The sequence below is a fragment of the Thalassophryne amazonica genome, chromosome 6, assembly GCF_902500255.1.
Source record: "Thalassophryne amazonica chromosome 6, fThaAma1.1, whole genome shotgun sequence".
Classification (NCBI taxonomy): Eukaryota; Metazoa; Chordata; class Actinopteri; order Batrachoidiformes; family Batrachoididae; genus Thalassophryne; species Thalassophryne amazonica.
The window spans coordinates 41,174,833-41,190,163 of record NC_047108.1 but is presented as its reverse complement, the minus strand read 5'-3'; the positions used below and the strand labels follow the sequence as shown (position 1 = coordinate 41,190,163).

At 37.6% G+C, this 15,331-nt stretch overlaps 1 protein-coding gene across 1 annotated transcript in view; it reads right to left on the bottom strand.

Moving 5' to 3' along the window:
* Window positions 1–1,210: 1,210 nt before the first annotated feature.
* LOC117512091 overlaps window positions 1,211–15,331 on the bottom strand; it is a 197,982-nt gene continuing 183,861 nt past the window's right edge. Inside the window, exon 43 of the mRNA XM_034172052.1 lies at window positions 1,211–2,877. Within this exon, the coding sequence (XP_034027943.1) occupies window positions 2,646–2,877 (232 nt within the window). The 3' untranslated portion in view covers window positions 1,211–2,645. The remainder of the gene's footprint in view (window positions 2,878–15,331) is intronic.

The window sequence follows — 15,331 nt, the reverse complement described above, 5'->3', positions numbered from 1 at the left end:
AGATCCACAGACGGCATTTTTATACACTTCCACACATTATTTATATGAACTGAGGTGTGTTATTGAAATTGCCAAAAATGACCCATTTTGTCACACTGATGAAGGTACAACTGTGTGCATGCATCAAGGGTATGCCTCTCATAGATCAACAGCCAAATTGAAATTGTGCCTTTTTTTTTTTCCTCCCAATGATTTTGCTGTTAAGAGCTTATTTACAGCAGCTTAATTTCACCTAGTTGATTAAACCACTGTCAAGCTAATGAACAGAAATAATTATTGAACACTCATTATCTCTTAGCAACTAGACTAGCAATGTAAACATATATTTCTGAAGAATATTCAGTGTAAATTCATAGATTTGCTTCATAATGGAAAAGTTTACAAACATTTTATATTACCCTAGGCACATTTTAATCCAGTCAAATTTCTTTATCAGCCTCATACTTTATAAATATGATTAATAAAAGACAACTACTAGCACGGTGGTGGCCAAACTGTTGTTGCACTTTTGTTTATGGAGGTGGTGGTTCCCGGTTCAAGACCACCCCTGCCCATTCTCCATGCAATGTGCAGTTGTGTCAAGAAGGGCATCCAGCATAAAACGTGCTAAAATCAACATGTTGATCCATCATGGATCTGCTGTGGCGACTCAGAACAAGGTGAAGGGACATACCAGAAGACTTCAACTACCTATTTTCTGAGGTTCAGGGTTAAAATTTGATTACTTTACTATATATAGAAACAATGGGGCATAAAATATTTCCTGCATTAGTGATGATTTAATTCAAATGGTACATCTTATGCATTTTTATTTTGGCAAGGTGTTTTTATATTTACATTACATGTTTTACTGTTTTTGATGTGTTTAAAAGGATTGTTTTTAAATATTTTTTATAGAGAGAAGCCTGGACATTTTTCTGCGCAAACTGCATTCACAAATTAAATGTAAAAGGCAGGATGACTTCCTATATCCACTGTACGTTTGACATTTTAATTTGCAAAATACTGGAAAGAAATTGATTTTAATTTTTTTCCTCACTGAGAGCAAAGACAACTGCAGGCGTGCATAGGGGTTAAGGGCAGGATAATTTCATTGTTAGTTTCAATGTCAACAAATTTCAAATACATTAAAGCTCAGATGTCACCTTTCCTAATTACTTATACACACTCGTTAAAAAAAAAAAAAAAAAATACATACATGACACCAAAATGAAAAATGAAATACCTTTATTTAGCAAATATAAAACCAAATATAAAAACAGACGCTGTGTCTCATTGAATCAACAGTCAAATTATCTGAGTGAAACAAAGATGTAAATTTAATCAAGAAACTTTTGTTCCTTTTGTCAAGGTACAGTGAAAAAATTTCTGACTGCCCCAAAAGGTCAAAGTTTTAACAATGTTCAGAATGCAGCCTCCAAAACTCAGGATCCATATAGCGTTTTTTTTTGTTTTTTTTTGGGGGGGGGGGGTGTGTGTCTCAAGAATAGTACTGTTAAGGTGTTGAGCAGCGCTTTATCTTAGTGTTTTCATTAATTCTCCAGCTGACCAAGCTATTTAGCTACTAATATGACTCTATATTGGAATAGTTCTATATAAATTATTGTTTTTAGGGTTCTTCATATTTATTTTCACTCTCTAATACATTTGTTCATCATCCTTTTCCTCTTTCTCTGGGCATCAAGAATCAGTCTCAATGCTTGTGCAGCTGTAAATCTTGCTATTCTAGGTCTGTTGGCCATGCTCCTTGCAAAAACAGAGTTAAAATATAATGATTAGAGTGGGGAAATTACAGTAACATCTGAAGCTATAATGTCGAAAATGTCATAGATCTTCCCAGGGTCATACACAAGGTTGGATTATACTTGCCACAGGATCAGCCGATAACTGCAAAATTCTATGAACAAATTCCAAGACAAATACACTGACAAATTCATGGTAGGAAACTTTTTCCTGATAACATGAGAAAAATAGTGCACAAAAATATATGTTCAGGGTCATAAATGATCCCACTCGGTTGCTTGAGGGTTAAACAAAACAACAACAACAACAAACACTTATAATGATAAACACGCTCAACAATTATTCTCTCCAATCTGCTCCCACAGATGAGCTTTTAGTTTCTATTGTAATGGACTGAGATATCAGGTGACTGAAGACAGCAGGCAAAAAACAAGCTTCTTTAGTGTACTTGGTTGTCAGGATGTGTGCCCTATCTGATTGGTTATCTGAAAAGCTCTGCAGTGGTGATCCCCAGCGCTTTATGAAAAGATTTTACAACAGAAAGCGCTCGGAGTGGCCTCACAAAAAAGGCAAACCACTATGAAAATAAGACGCTTGGAGCAACACCTTTTATAGGTGGCTACATGTGGCCTGTTCTCATAGGGAGCAACTGAAAAACAATGCTCAGATTAAGTTAAAAAAAAAAAACGCTACATGGACACAGGCCTCATATTACTTAGTTTGAATCAAAAAGCTTTCACATGTATTACAACTATAAAACATCGGCAAAACGAGCTCTAAATTCTGCACGGCACATAATCTTAGAGATGAGTTTCTTCACAGCTCAATGTTAGTGGAGTTTGTTAAACTCTTATTTTACAGGTATGCGATAAATGTCTTTTAAAGTAAACTGACAAAGAAATTCAATTCTCCTGCTCAGGTATACGTGACGCATCACTTGCTCGTTGCTGTTTCTTGCCGCTCCTCCCAGGTTTGGAGGCTTTCATCTTTCGAACAGTGAGGAAGCGGACGAGCACGGCATCGATGGTGCTGTTATCCAACGGCGTGGAGGAGAACCACACAGGGCTTCTGGGACTGCAGGAGTTCACAGGATGCAGGTAGAACAGATCGCTGCGCTGCTTCATTGACTCCAAGCTGGATGGAAGTACACAAAACAGACACTGGACTGAAAGGTGTTAAATAAATAAAATAAAATAAAATTCTGAAAGCCTTCTCCATACACACTAGTATGCTGTTTCACCTCCACACATTTTAGAACAAGACACATGAACCATAACACATCATTATAGTCGCTCCTTCAACCTGTAAGATTATCTGATTGTTTAATTGAAATATTGATTGATTTATTTATTTATTTTTTTAATAAATTGTTAGAAAATACTGGGGGGAAGAGACATACTTCACTAATATTCAATAATCCAACACACACAGATATTCCTCTTACAGTAATAGTGTACAGTCCTGTGCAAAGATCTTAGGCATGTCAGAGTTTCAAGTTTCTATTTTTTTTTTATGCATCACCTGCTGCCTGTCACAAACCAGGAAAGTTGGGGATGCTTACAGAATTCTTACTGTGCAGAGAAGGATCTACCACCAGGTGACTGGAGCAAACACTGCATTTTCTGCCACTGATCCAGGTTATTTTCTGGAATGGAACATTTTTAAAGTGGTAACATAGAAATCCTTGACTAAGGCAGAAACCGATGCACCCTAACGTTCATGCAAGACCTCCCCTAGGGAAACGACCAGGTGGCCAAACCACCTCAGCTGGCTCCTTTCAATGTGAAAAAGCAGCAGCTCTACTCCTGTACTCTAGTCCCTCCTGGATAGTTGAGCTTCTCACCCTGTCCTGGAGTGTAAGCACAGATACCCGATGGAGGAATCACATTCCGCCACTTGCGCCATGACCTTATTCTTTCAGTCCTTACCGAAAGTTCATGACTATAGGTAAGGATAGGAATGTAAATCATCTGGTAAATCAAGAGTCTCACCTTCTTGCTCAGCTTTTTTAATACTAATAGTAATAATAATCATCATAATTAGGGCCATTGTATATATAACAAAATCTGTCCTGTGCATTTAACCCAACCTAATTACAGTTAGACACAATCCAACCAGTAGGAGCAGTGGGCAGCCACAGTCCAGCACACAGGGACCAACCATAGATGTAGAGACGCTGCCTTGGTTAGGGACAGAGAAAGAAACAGACCCTAAAAAACATGTTTTTGATTGTGGGAGGAAACCTACATCCAACCAACCCAACCACACACACCCACACAGAACATGCAAACTCCACACAGAAAGAACCAAGTGAGAAGCAATCCCACAACCTTCTTGCTGTGAGGCATCAGTGCTAACCACTAAACATCAGATGCTGTCTCAATCTTAAAACATCAGTCTGTCTAACAACCCCATGCTCCAACTTACCCCTACTTGTGAACAAGACCCCAAGATATGTAAACTCCTACACTAGGGACAATAACTTTCGCCTGACCCAGAGGTGACAATCCAGCCTTTTCTGACAGAGGACCATGGCCTCAGATTTGGGAGGCGCTGATCCTCATTCCAGTTGCTTCACACTCTGCCTCAAACCTGCTCAGTGCGCATTACAGGTCACTGGCTGTTGAAGCCAACAGAACCACATCATCTGCAAAAATCAAGAGATGCAACTCTGAGGTCTCCAAACTGGACACCTTTCAGTCCCTGATTGCACCTTGAAATCCTTTCCATGAACATCACAAATAGGACTGGTGAGAAGGGGCAACCCTAGTGGAGTCCAACATTCAATGGGAACAGGTCCAATGTGATGCTGAGAAATCATACAGATGCACTTCAAAACTTCCAGAAGTGGAACTGCACACCAAAACCTCCAGTCAAGATGGAAGAAGAGCACATCTTTAGTCTTCAAAATGTGAGGAGAGTGGCTCCAAAAACTCCTAAGAGGCCAAAGCTGCAGTGGAGACGTTCCTCTGGTTAAATGTCCTAAGAGTACAGCTCACCTGTCCTCTCCTGCACCTGCTGCTATTCTAAATAAAATAAATGCTCTTCAAAGAGCAACTATTTTATTATTTGAAAGAGCTGTTTTGTTTTATATTTTAATATTAAATTAATGAATCAAACATCCATATGAAGTGAAAGTTCAGTCAAGAAGGCACTTTTGCTTGCACAGGTAGAACATCCTGTTGTGTTTATAATAAATATTTATCGCTACAGTTGTGTTCAAAATAATAGCATTGTTGTGTTCAAAATAATAGCATTGTGTCGAAAAAAGCCCCAAATCCTTATAATCTATATTATAATAGTCAAGTGGCCTCTGTGTACATGCATGTGTATGGCTTCGATCATACAAAAACTGAGGAGAGCTGCCATTTACCGTTTGGTATGCTTATGTATTTTGGGTCAAGGATGAACGCTGTGAAAATGGAAAGTTGACAGGACTAATATTTTTGGAGAATCATCTAAGTGTAAGTGTTAGCGTTACTGATTATTGTTTTTGTAGTTCAACTGGTTTAGTCAGTTTAGTAAAGTATCATGTTGCTGTTACCGTGACCTGAGTACCATAACTGAAAACAGTAGCGCTGTACTGTCTTCCGCCACCACCTCTGTTTCTGTGCCAAATTAAAAGCACCTGCTTACAGCAGAATTCAGAAAAGACAAAAAGCTGTGCATGTAATTTTGATCACCGCACAACTGGACAGCTAATGTTTGCAGTTTGGTATGTTTATCTATTTTGGGTCAAGGATGCGCAGTGGCAAAAGGGAACGTTGTTAGGACTAATATTTTTAGAGAGGCTACACATATTAGCCAACAACACTGAACAATGGACATTAATATTTACATTTACATTCTAATGTCTAAGGTTCTGAAAACACTCTGGACTCACACGCCATTCCAACTCATTATAGAAACATTGCATAATTTCTTAACACCCTTGAAAAATGTCAGCTACCTATTTTATAAACACTACCCAATCTAGAGCCCGTGAATCAACACGGGCAACGCACTAGTCACTTTTATTTCCATACAGCAAATGCACTGGGAACATCACATATGTCATTCCAAATACAACATGAAGAAAAATGTATCATTTTTTTACTACTTACTTACTACTAGAAAGTGAAGAAAAAGGAATATTAGGCTGTTTAAAAAGATTGATCTTCCTGTGAATCACTGAACTAATATTTAGTTGCATAACCACTGTTTCTGAGAAATGCTTCACATCTGCTTTGCATGGAATTGATCAACTTCTGGCACCTGTGAACAGGTATTCCAGCCCAGGAAGATTGGACTACATTCCTCCAATCCTCTGGTTTAGCCTCAAAACAGCATTTTTGATGTTGAAGTTTTCTATTGGATTAATGTCCCGGGATTGGGCTGACATTAATCTTGTTGGTCTGGAACCAAGATGCTGCTTGCTTGCTGGTGTATTTGGGGTCCTTGTCTTGCTGAAACACCCATTTCAAGGGCATTTCCTCTTCAGCATAAGACAACATGACCTCTTCAAGTATTCTGATGTATTCAAACTGATCCATGATCCCTGGTATGTGATAAATGGGCCCAACACCCTAGTATGAGAAACATCTCCATTTCATGATGCTTGCTTCACTGTCTTCACAGTGTACTGTGGCTTAAATTCAGTTTTCGGGGGTCATCTGACAAAATAAATGCAGCGCCTAGACCTAAAAAGAACAGCCTTGCTTTTATCAGTCCACAAAATGTTGCACCATTTCTCTCTAGGTCAGTCAATGTGTTCTTTGGCTAATTGTAACCTCTTCAGCATGTCATTTTTTCAACAATAGGACTTTTTGGGGGCTTCTTGCCAATAGCTTGGCTTCACATAAGCATCTTCTAATTGTTATAGTACACACAGGTGACTTTAAACCTTCTTTGATCACCCTGGAGCTGATCATTGCCATTCTAGCCATTCTCTGATCGACCTGAACGGTGGTTTTTGATTTTCTTCCACGTCTTTCTGGTTTTGATTGCCTTAATTTTTTTTCTTCATGTTTTGATATGGAATAGAATGGGCAGTGTTCTCAATGCATTTGCAGGTACGAAAATAAAAGCTATTGCAAGGATTCTGAGCTTTACTCACTTTAAACACACTGTTATTATTTTGAACATAACTGCATTTACAGTTGTTTTTCAAGTTGAAATCCAGATATATACAAACAAATCTACCAGACATAAAAACATACACATTATTTTCCATGCTATTTTATTTAGCTTAAAATGAAATTTTGAAAGTGCATTATTATTAGGTTAATTAAGAATCATTGTGTCTGAAGCAACAACAATGAACAAATAATTTATAGAGGAATATTTTTACTCACTGAAATAATGTGAAAGATATCACCTTTAAACTCACAGATGTGTTACACAATATGCAACACTGGTTAAACGACAATTGTTGAAGGTGTCTAGTGACATTATGATGGCCGCTGATAGTGGTAAATGTTCTGTACTGGTTTTATTAGATCTGTCATCTGCATTCGATACCGTTGACCATGGCATTTTGATTAATAGACTGCGGGATACGGTTGGCATGTCGAGTCCTGTATTAGAGTGGTTTAGCTCTTACTTGGTTGGTAGAACTTTTAGTGTTTTTGTGAACAATGTGATGTCTGAATCTGCTGATCTTTTGTGGGGTATGCTGCAGGGCTCGGTCCTGGGTCTGATTTTGTTCCTGCTGTATATCCTTCCTCTTGGTAGGTTGATCCAGCAGTTCTGTGATGTGTCCTACCATTTGTATGCCGATGACCTGCAGCTGTACTGTTCTTTTAAGACAACTGAAGCCCAGAAAATTTGTTCTCTCATTAGTTGTCTCACTAAAATTACAGAATGGCTTACTGAAAACAGCCTTCAGTTGAATTCTAATAAGACTGAGACACTGATTGTAGCTCCTGATAGTGCTATGTCTGTCATTAAGAATCACCTTGGTAATCTGAGTAGCTCTGTTAAAGGCAGCCTGCGTAACCTGGGTGTCATTTTGGATTGAGGGATGTCTTTGGAACATCACACTAGGCAGCTCGTTAACTGTTTTTTACAAATTCATAACATTTCCAAATTATGCAAAATGGTGGCATTTAATGAGCTAGAGATGATTGTACACACATTTGTTTCTTCGCGACTTGATTATTGTAACAGTCTCTTTACATGCTTCAATAAGAAAGAGCTGGCAAGCCAGCAGGTAGTGCAAAATCCTGCTGCACGACTTCTTACCCGCACCCACAGGAGAATGCATATTACTCCTGTCCTCAAGTCTTTACATTGGCTCCCTGTTTTTTTACAGGATAAATTACAAAATCCTAGTGCTGACCTTTAGAGCTCTACATGGGCAGGCACTGGAATACATTAAGGACCTGATCCAGCCTTATATTTCCAGCAGGAGTTTGAGGTCTTCCTGCTGATGGTTCCCCGAACTTGTTTTTAAAACTCGAGGGGACAGATCTTTTAAAGCTGTGGCACCTCGCCTCTGGAATGAGCTTCCCTGTTCCCTTCGCTCACTGGATTCTGTGGATTTTTTTAGACAGCAACTAAAGACACATTTTTTAAACTGGCATTTTAGTTTCAATTATTTTATTGTTTTACATTTGTATGTGTTGTTTTTATTGTCCATTTATATCGTGTGAAGCACTTTGTGACCTTGGTCTGTGAAAAGTGCTATATAAATAAAGCTTACTTATTTACTTGCCTGCAGTTGAATACAAAAAAAAAAAAAAAAAAACAGTATGTATGATGTTTAGCAAACGTCCCACTGACATCAGAAGGTCCAATGTGTTTTTTTTTTGATGGGGAGGAGTTGGAGCTGGTATCTCAATTTAAATATCTTGGAGTTATCTTGGACTCAAACTTGTCCTTCAAAAAACATTAAAAAAGTCAAAAACATATTAAATTTTAATCATATACGTCCCTCACTAACAACTAATGCAGTACTTGTATGACAGCTGTATAACAGAGCAGTTAAGATATATGACTGACAATCTAACGCTTATCATCACTGTAAGGTTCTGGAAAAGTATGTTTCTAGAGTATGAAAATCTGAAGGTATTCAAATATGCCTGCTTCATATATAAATGTTTATGTAGCAGCACCAACTCCTGTTAAAGAATTCATCCATTCACAGGGTATGGTACAAGAGCTGACACAAGAGGCGACTGTGAGATTACACATAGAAGGACCACCTTTGGTCAGAACATGTTATCCATAAAAGGTGGGCAAGCTTGGAACAACCTCCCAGTCACAATCAGGGAGAGCACCACTTTCAGTACTTTCAAAGGACAATTAAAAACGTGGTTGCTGGTAAATCAGACATGCAACTATCTGTAGCCTAAAAAACAATTCAACTGTGGAGGCACCATTCGAGTTTCTTTCTTTTTTTCAGTTATATGTAAACAATGCCCCTGTGTACTTTATGTTATTAAATGGTTTAGTACTCTTTACACAATAAACTTGTGTATGACACCCTGTGCAATATTACACTTGTGCATGTGCAAATGAGTGTATTGGGCAACATGCAATACAACCTAATACTGTAATTTGCAATTATAACCAGGCACTGAAGCACTCCGCACTTGTCACTTTAATACAGTACTTTTGCACCTCAACACCTGTCATAAAACTCTTTTGGTTCCTCACTGTCGGCTGCTTATTAACTATCAATTATTGCTATTTTGAATGGTAAATATTTGTATGTATATTCTGTTTTAATTGTTTTTCTGTCATGATTAATTTATTTTGGTATGTTGTGTGGTCTTAGTCTGTTTCTATGTTACTGGGACTACGGATGGAAATTAGTATTCTGCTATAATCCAGCATATTTACATGTAAAATTAATATAATTAATATGCACTGTTCCATTTCAATAAACATATAATTTCAGTAAACATATATCCAAGTTTTCTAGCACACATATTTTTGCGAACTTCAAATGGTAAGTATTAATTACAGAGGAACATCAAAGTTTTAAAATTTTTTAAATTATTTTTAATGTCAAAATGGAAGGTAAACTTATCAAAAATGAAACTTGAGTTTAAACATTTTACCGCCTGCTGCAGCAACAAAAATGCACTGTTTTTGTTCCATGAGGAGAAACGTTGGATAGCAGCTCAGTCCCTCAGTTTTAACAAAAGAGCTTAATTAAATTGATTCTTTTATTCTACTATTAATGGTGAAGTTAGTGTAACTTCCTGACCTAAGTTAGTTAGGTCAGGAAGTTACACTGAATGTAACTTGAAAGTAACTAGAATGAAAGTATTTTTTTTAGAGCTGCGTCAGTCACAGTCAGTCAGAGCTGCGGGTCGTCAGAGCGAGCTGCAAAAAGTTGTACCTGAGTTTTCAGAGGTGGTGTTTGTAGTTGCCATCTGCCACGCCGGTGTTTGCCAACCCGGACAGTGGGAATACCACCTCAACCGGCAACTTAGCCCCGCGACTGGACAGCAACAACGTCCGAGGCCTGCTCAACGTGGTGAATTCACTGAGGCTGCGTGCTGCGTCATTAGAGCCGCGCGTCACGAGTGCCGCTTCCCCGAGGCCTCGTGCAGCCACCGCGGATCCATCAGCGCGGAAACACCGAGGCCGCGCGGCACCAGCGCAGTGCAGATCCATCCCGGTGATAAACAACACAGGCTGTTAACATCGGCGATCGACAAGCTGCTCATAAACCGACCATGGGGCCTAAGAAGGTTCTGACAGCGGAGGAAGGTGACGATATTAAAAATCTCTGGACTTTTATCAGAGGAGATTTCTGTTGTGAAGCAGCAACAGAAATCAATCATGGATCTGGTGGAGGAGGTGAAGGCATTACGGCTCCAGAATGCCGAGAAAGACCGGCATCTGGTGCAGCTGGAAAATAGAGTGGCTGAATTGGAGCAGTACACCAGAATCAACGACGTCATCATCACAGGTCTTCACATCAAACCACGGTCCTACGCACGGGCGGTAACAGATGAGAGCGGAGGGGAGCCCAGTGAACAGGAGGTCAGCTCTGTGGAAAAACAGGTTGCTGATTTCCTCCTATCTAAAGGTATAGAAATGGATTTAATAACATTGAAGCGTGCCACCCTCTGCCCCGGAGAAATGACGGTGATAAACGAACCGTCATCATGAGATTCATCAACAGAAAACACAAAACAGCACTGTTAAAACAAGGAAGAAAACTGAAAGGGACAAACGTATTCATCAATGAACATCTCACCAAACGGAATGCCGACATCGCCAGGAAAGCACGCTTCTTGAAGAAACAGGGAAAAATCCAGCACACATGGACTTCAAACTGTAAAATATTCATCAAACTGAACGGATCACCAGAACAAGCAAAAGTCATGGCAATAAGGAACATCGAGGAGCTGGACAAATATGAACAATAGTGTTTCTTAAAGCGAGGATCTGGACAGATATGACCAATAAGGTATGAGGACACAAACACATCACAACACCATGACACAGACCAGAGGAACCTATTCATCTACTACCTATTCATCTACATCTGGAGACAAGAAGGATATAACTCAAAGGATTGCTGATCATGGAAAAGTAGAACTGAGAACATTTAAATACACAGACCACAATGTACTGGACTTGGAGCACGATATAGACCCGGACAATCATTTCTTCTCAAATATCAATGACAGTTGTTGCTATTATACAGATGAACAGTTTAATCGGATCATTAAAACGGATAACAAATTATCAATAATCCATTTCAACAGCAGAAGTCTATATGCAAACTTTAACAACATTAAAGAATATTTAAGTCAGTTTAAAAAAATATTTAACATAATTGCTATATCAGAAACATGGATCATGAAGATAAGGAATGGATTTTGAACTGGATGGATATGAATTTAATTGTGTAAACAGAAAGAATAAGAGTGGAGGAGGAGTGGCTGTGTATGTGGATAAGAACATGGATTATAAAATAGTAGACAATATGACAACTGTGATTGATAACTTATTAGAATGTATAACTATTGAAATATGTGAAGAAAAAAGCAAAAATGTATTAGTCAGCTGTATATATAGAGCACCAGGGTCTAGTATTGAAACATTCACTGACTGTATGGGAAAATGTTCTCAAAAACTAATCAAAAAACTGTGTTCATTTGTGGTGACTTAAATATTGATCTGCTCAATCCAAATAAGCATAAAATAACAGATGAATTTATCAGTATAATGTACAGTATGAGTTTATATCCAAAAATCACCAGGCCAAGCAGAATTACATCCCATAGTGCCTACCTTAATTGATAATATATTCAGCAATGATATTGAGAATAACACTGTGAGTGGGATTATTAATCAATGACATTAGTGATCATCTACCAGTTTTCATCGTTTATAATAGAAACCATCGGCGGAATCAGCCAGAGGAAAAATAAAATACAGGCGAGTGCGGACAGAGGAAAACATGAACCACACTAAAGAAGGATTTACAGGAGCAAAACTGGGAAAAGGTATACAGTGAAAGGTGATGTTGATAGTGCATATGAAACTTTTTTACAAATATTTACATCATTATATGATAAAAATTGTCCAATTAAACAAGACTACAGAAAACAAAAAATCCAAGCTCGACCATGGATGACGAAAGGGTTACGAAATGCATGTAATAAGAAAAATACACTGTATAGAGAATCATAAAACTAAAGACTAAAGAGGCAGAAAATAGATATAAGAAATACAAAAATAGATTAACTAATATTATACGGGTATGTAGGAAGGAATATTATAGTAACATATTATATAATAACAAAACAATATTAAGGATATGGGATATATTAAATAGCATTATCAAAAATGGTAATAAAAAACAGAGTTACCCTCAGTATTTCATTGATAATAATGTCAGAAGGAAATAAGGATGAGGTAGTCAACGGTTTTAATAATTTTTTTTGTAAATATTGGACCAAGCTTGGCAGAAAAATTCCCGATTCCCAACCTGAGGATTGGGATAATAATCTCATAGAAAGAAATCCCTGTTCAATGTTCCTCACAGCAGTGGATGGAAATGAAATTATAGACATTGTGAATAATTGTAAATATAAACATCTACCGATTTAAATGAAATTGATATGGTGGTGGTAAAACAGGTCATTGAATGGATTGTAGAACCATTAACATACATCTGTAACTTATCATTTCAAACCGGTAAATTTCCCAATCAAATGAAAATAGCTAAGGTTGTGCCGCTGTATAAGACTGGGGATAGACACCACTTCACAAATTATAGACCTGTTTCTTTGCTTCCACAATTTCCAAATTATTAGAAAAGTTATTCAATAATAGATTAGACAAATTCATAAATAAACATAAATTACTTACTGATAGTCAATATGGATTCAGAGCACATAGTTCAACATCACTTGCATTAATAGAATCAGTGAGGAGATTACAAACGCACATAGACCACAAATTACATTCAGTTGGAATATTTATAGATCTTAAAAAGGCTTTTGATACAATTAATCATGACATATTAATCAATAAACTTGAACAGTATGGGATTAGGGGGTTGGTGTTGCACTGGGTGAGAAGCTACTTAAGTAACAGAAAACAGTTTGTGAAGTTGGGGGAATATAACATCATCATGCTTGGACAATGCTTGTGGCGTCCCACAGGGTCAGTAGTGGGTCCAAAACTGTTTCTAATTTATATAAATGATATTGTCAATGTTTACAAAATATTAAAATTAGTATTATTTGCAGATGACACAAGCATTTTTTGTTCAGGGGGGGGATTTGCAGGAGTTACTGAGGAGGCTCAGTATAGAAATGGGAAAATTGAAAATATGGTTTGACAGAAATAAATTATCATTAAACTTAAGTAAAACAAAATACATGTTATTTGGCTATTGTAATACAGACATACAGGTTTCAGTTACAAGTCGAGGGGGTAGATATTGAAGGGTACATGAAATAAGTTTCTGGGGGTGATAATAGATGATAAGATAAACTGGAAGACTCATATAAAACATATACAAAGTAAACTGTCAAGAAGCATTTCAGTTCTAAACAAAGCGAAACATATTCTGGACCACAACTCACTCCGCATTCTTTACTGCTCACTGGTTTTACCATATTTACAGTACTGTGCAGAGGTATGGGGTAATACTTATAAAGGTACAACACAATCACTATCAGTAATGCAGAAAAGAGCTATAAGAATTATTCATAATACTGGCTATAGAGATCATACAAATCCACTATTTTTACAATCCAAATTCTTAAAATTCACAGACTTGGTTCATTTTCAAACAGTACAAATTGTGTATAAAGCAATAAACAATTTACTTCCAGCAAATATTAAAAATATGTTTTTTAACAGATCAGGGGATTACAGTCTGAGGGGAAATTTAATTTAAAGCATCAGTGGGCACGAACAACATTAAAAGGTTTCTGTATTTCTGTCTGTGGGGTGAGGATGTGGAACAGATTGGGAGTGGGGCTCAAGCAATGTCCAAGCATGAACCAGTTCAAACAGCGGTACAAAATATGGTTTTTTCTGGGTATAGGGAGGAGGAAGGGTAATGAGGGTTAGGGTGTTTTTGTTGTTTGCTTCGGCTTGTAAATATATAGTATTTTGTATGTAAGTAGGTATGTGTAGGTGTATATTTATGTTGTGTATATATATGTGTATATATGTATATGTGTATATATGTGTATGTTGATGTGTATATGTATGTGTGTGTATATATATGTATATATATATATATATTGATATCGGTTTAGGTGTGTAGGAATTTATGTGTATATGTGGCAAAGGGTATTACTGGTTGTGGGGAAGAAGGGGTAGGGATAAATAAGCTGATGCTTCACCCTACCCCTTTTCGGACATGTTGGGTACACAGTAGGAACTTTTTTGTTGTTGTCTTTACTGATCTATCTTGTAATTGTTGTTGTATCAAATGTTCGAAATAAACAGTTTTCTTTCTTTCTTTCTTTCTTTCAAGATAAACTGCCTCAACTTCATGAAATTGGTCCGAATGTTCGAACCAACCAAAAAGTCTTTTGACACTGTAAACGAAGGACCATGGTTCAGTTTGATCCGCTCCAAGAAAATCTAAGTTTCTCAGACCAGATTTTGGTGTTTTGGTCTGGATCGTGGTCCAAGGCAGCTTTTACAACTGCTACTTTGGTTAGGACCAAACTGAAAGGTCAGAATGTTCAGACCAAATGTGGTCTGTGTGAAAGTACCCTAAAAAAGCAGCTTTGTTGTGATTTGGCACTATATAAACTAAATAAATTGAAACTGTATTAAAGCCCCTTTCACACCGGGCCTGTGTAGAGTTGCATTGTATTGCATATCTAGTACACAGGAATCGCTGCGTATGTTGCGCGCAGGACAGAAGCTTGGCCTGCCTCTTCTTCTTCTGTGGTTTTGAAGCTTCACTGCCAGAAAAGTTCACCAGAGTCCAGCGGGATGAATAAAATCTAGCAAACCTAAAAGGATTTATTACGCAATTCTACATTGGCCCAGTGTGAAAGGGGCTTAAGTACCAATGCATAAACCTTAGCTATCCAGAAGTGATAGTGATAGTGTAAACAGCAAGTTGTACCTTAGTTTGAAAGTGCTGTGCAAGGTGGCTCCA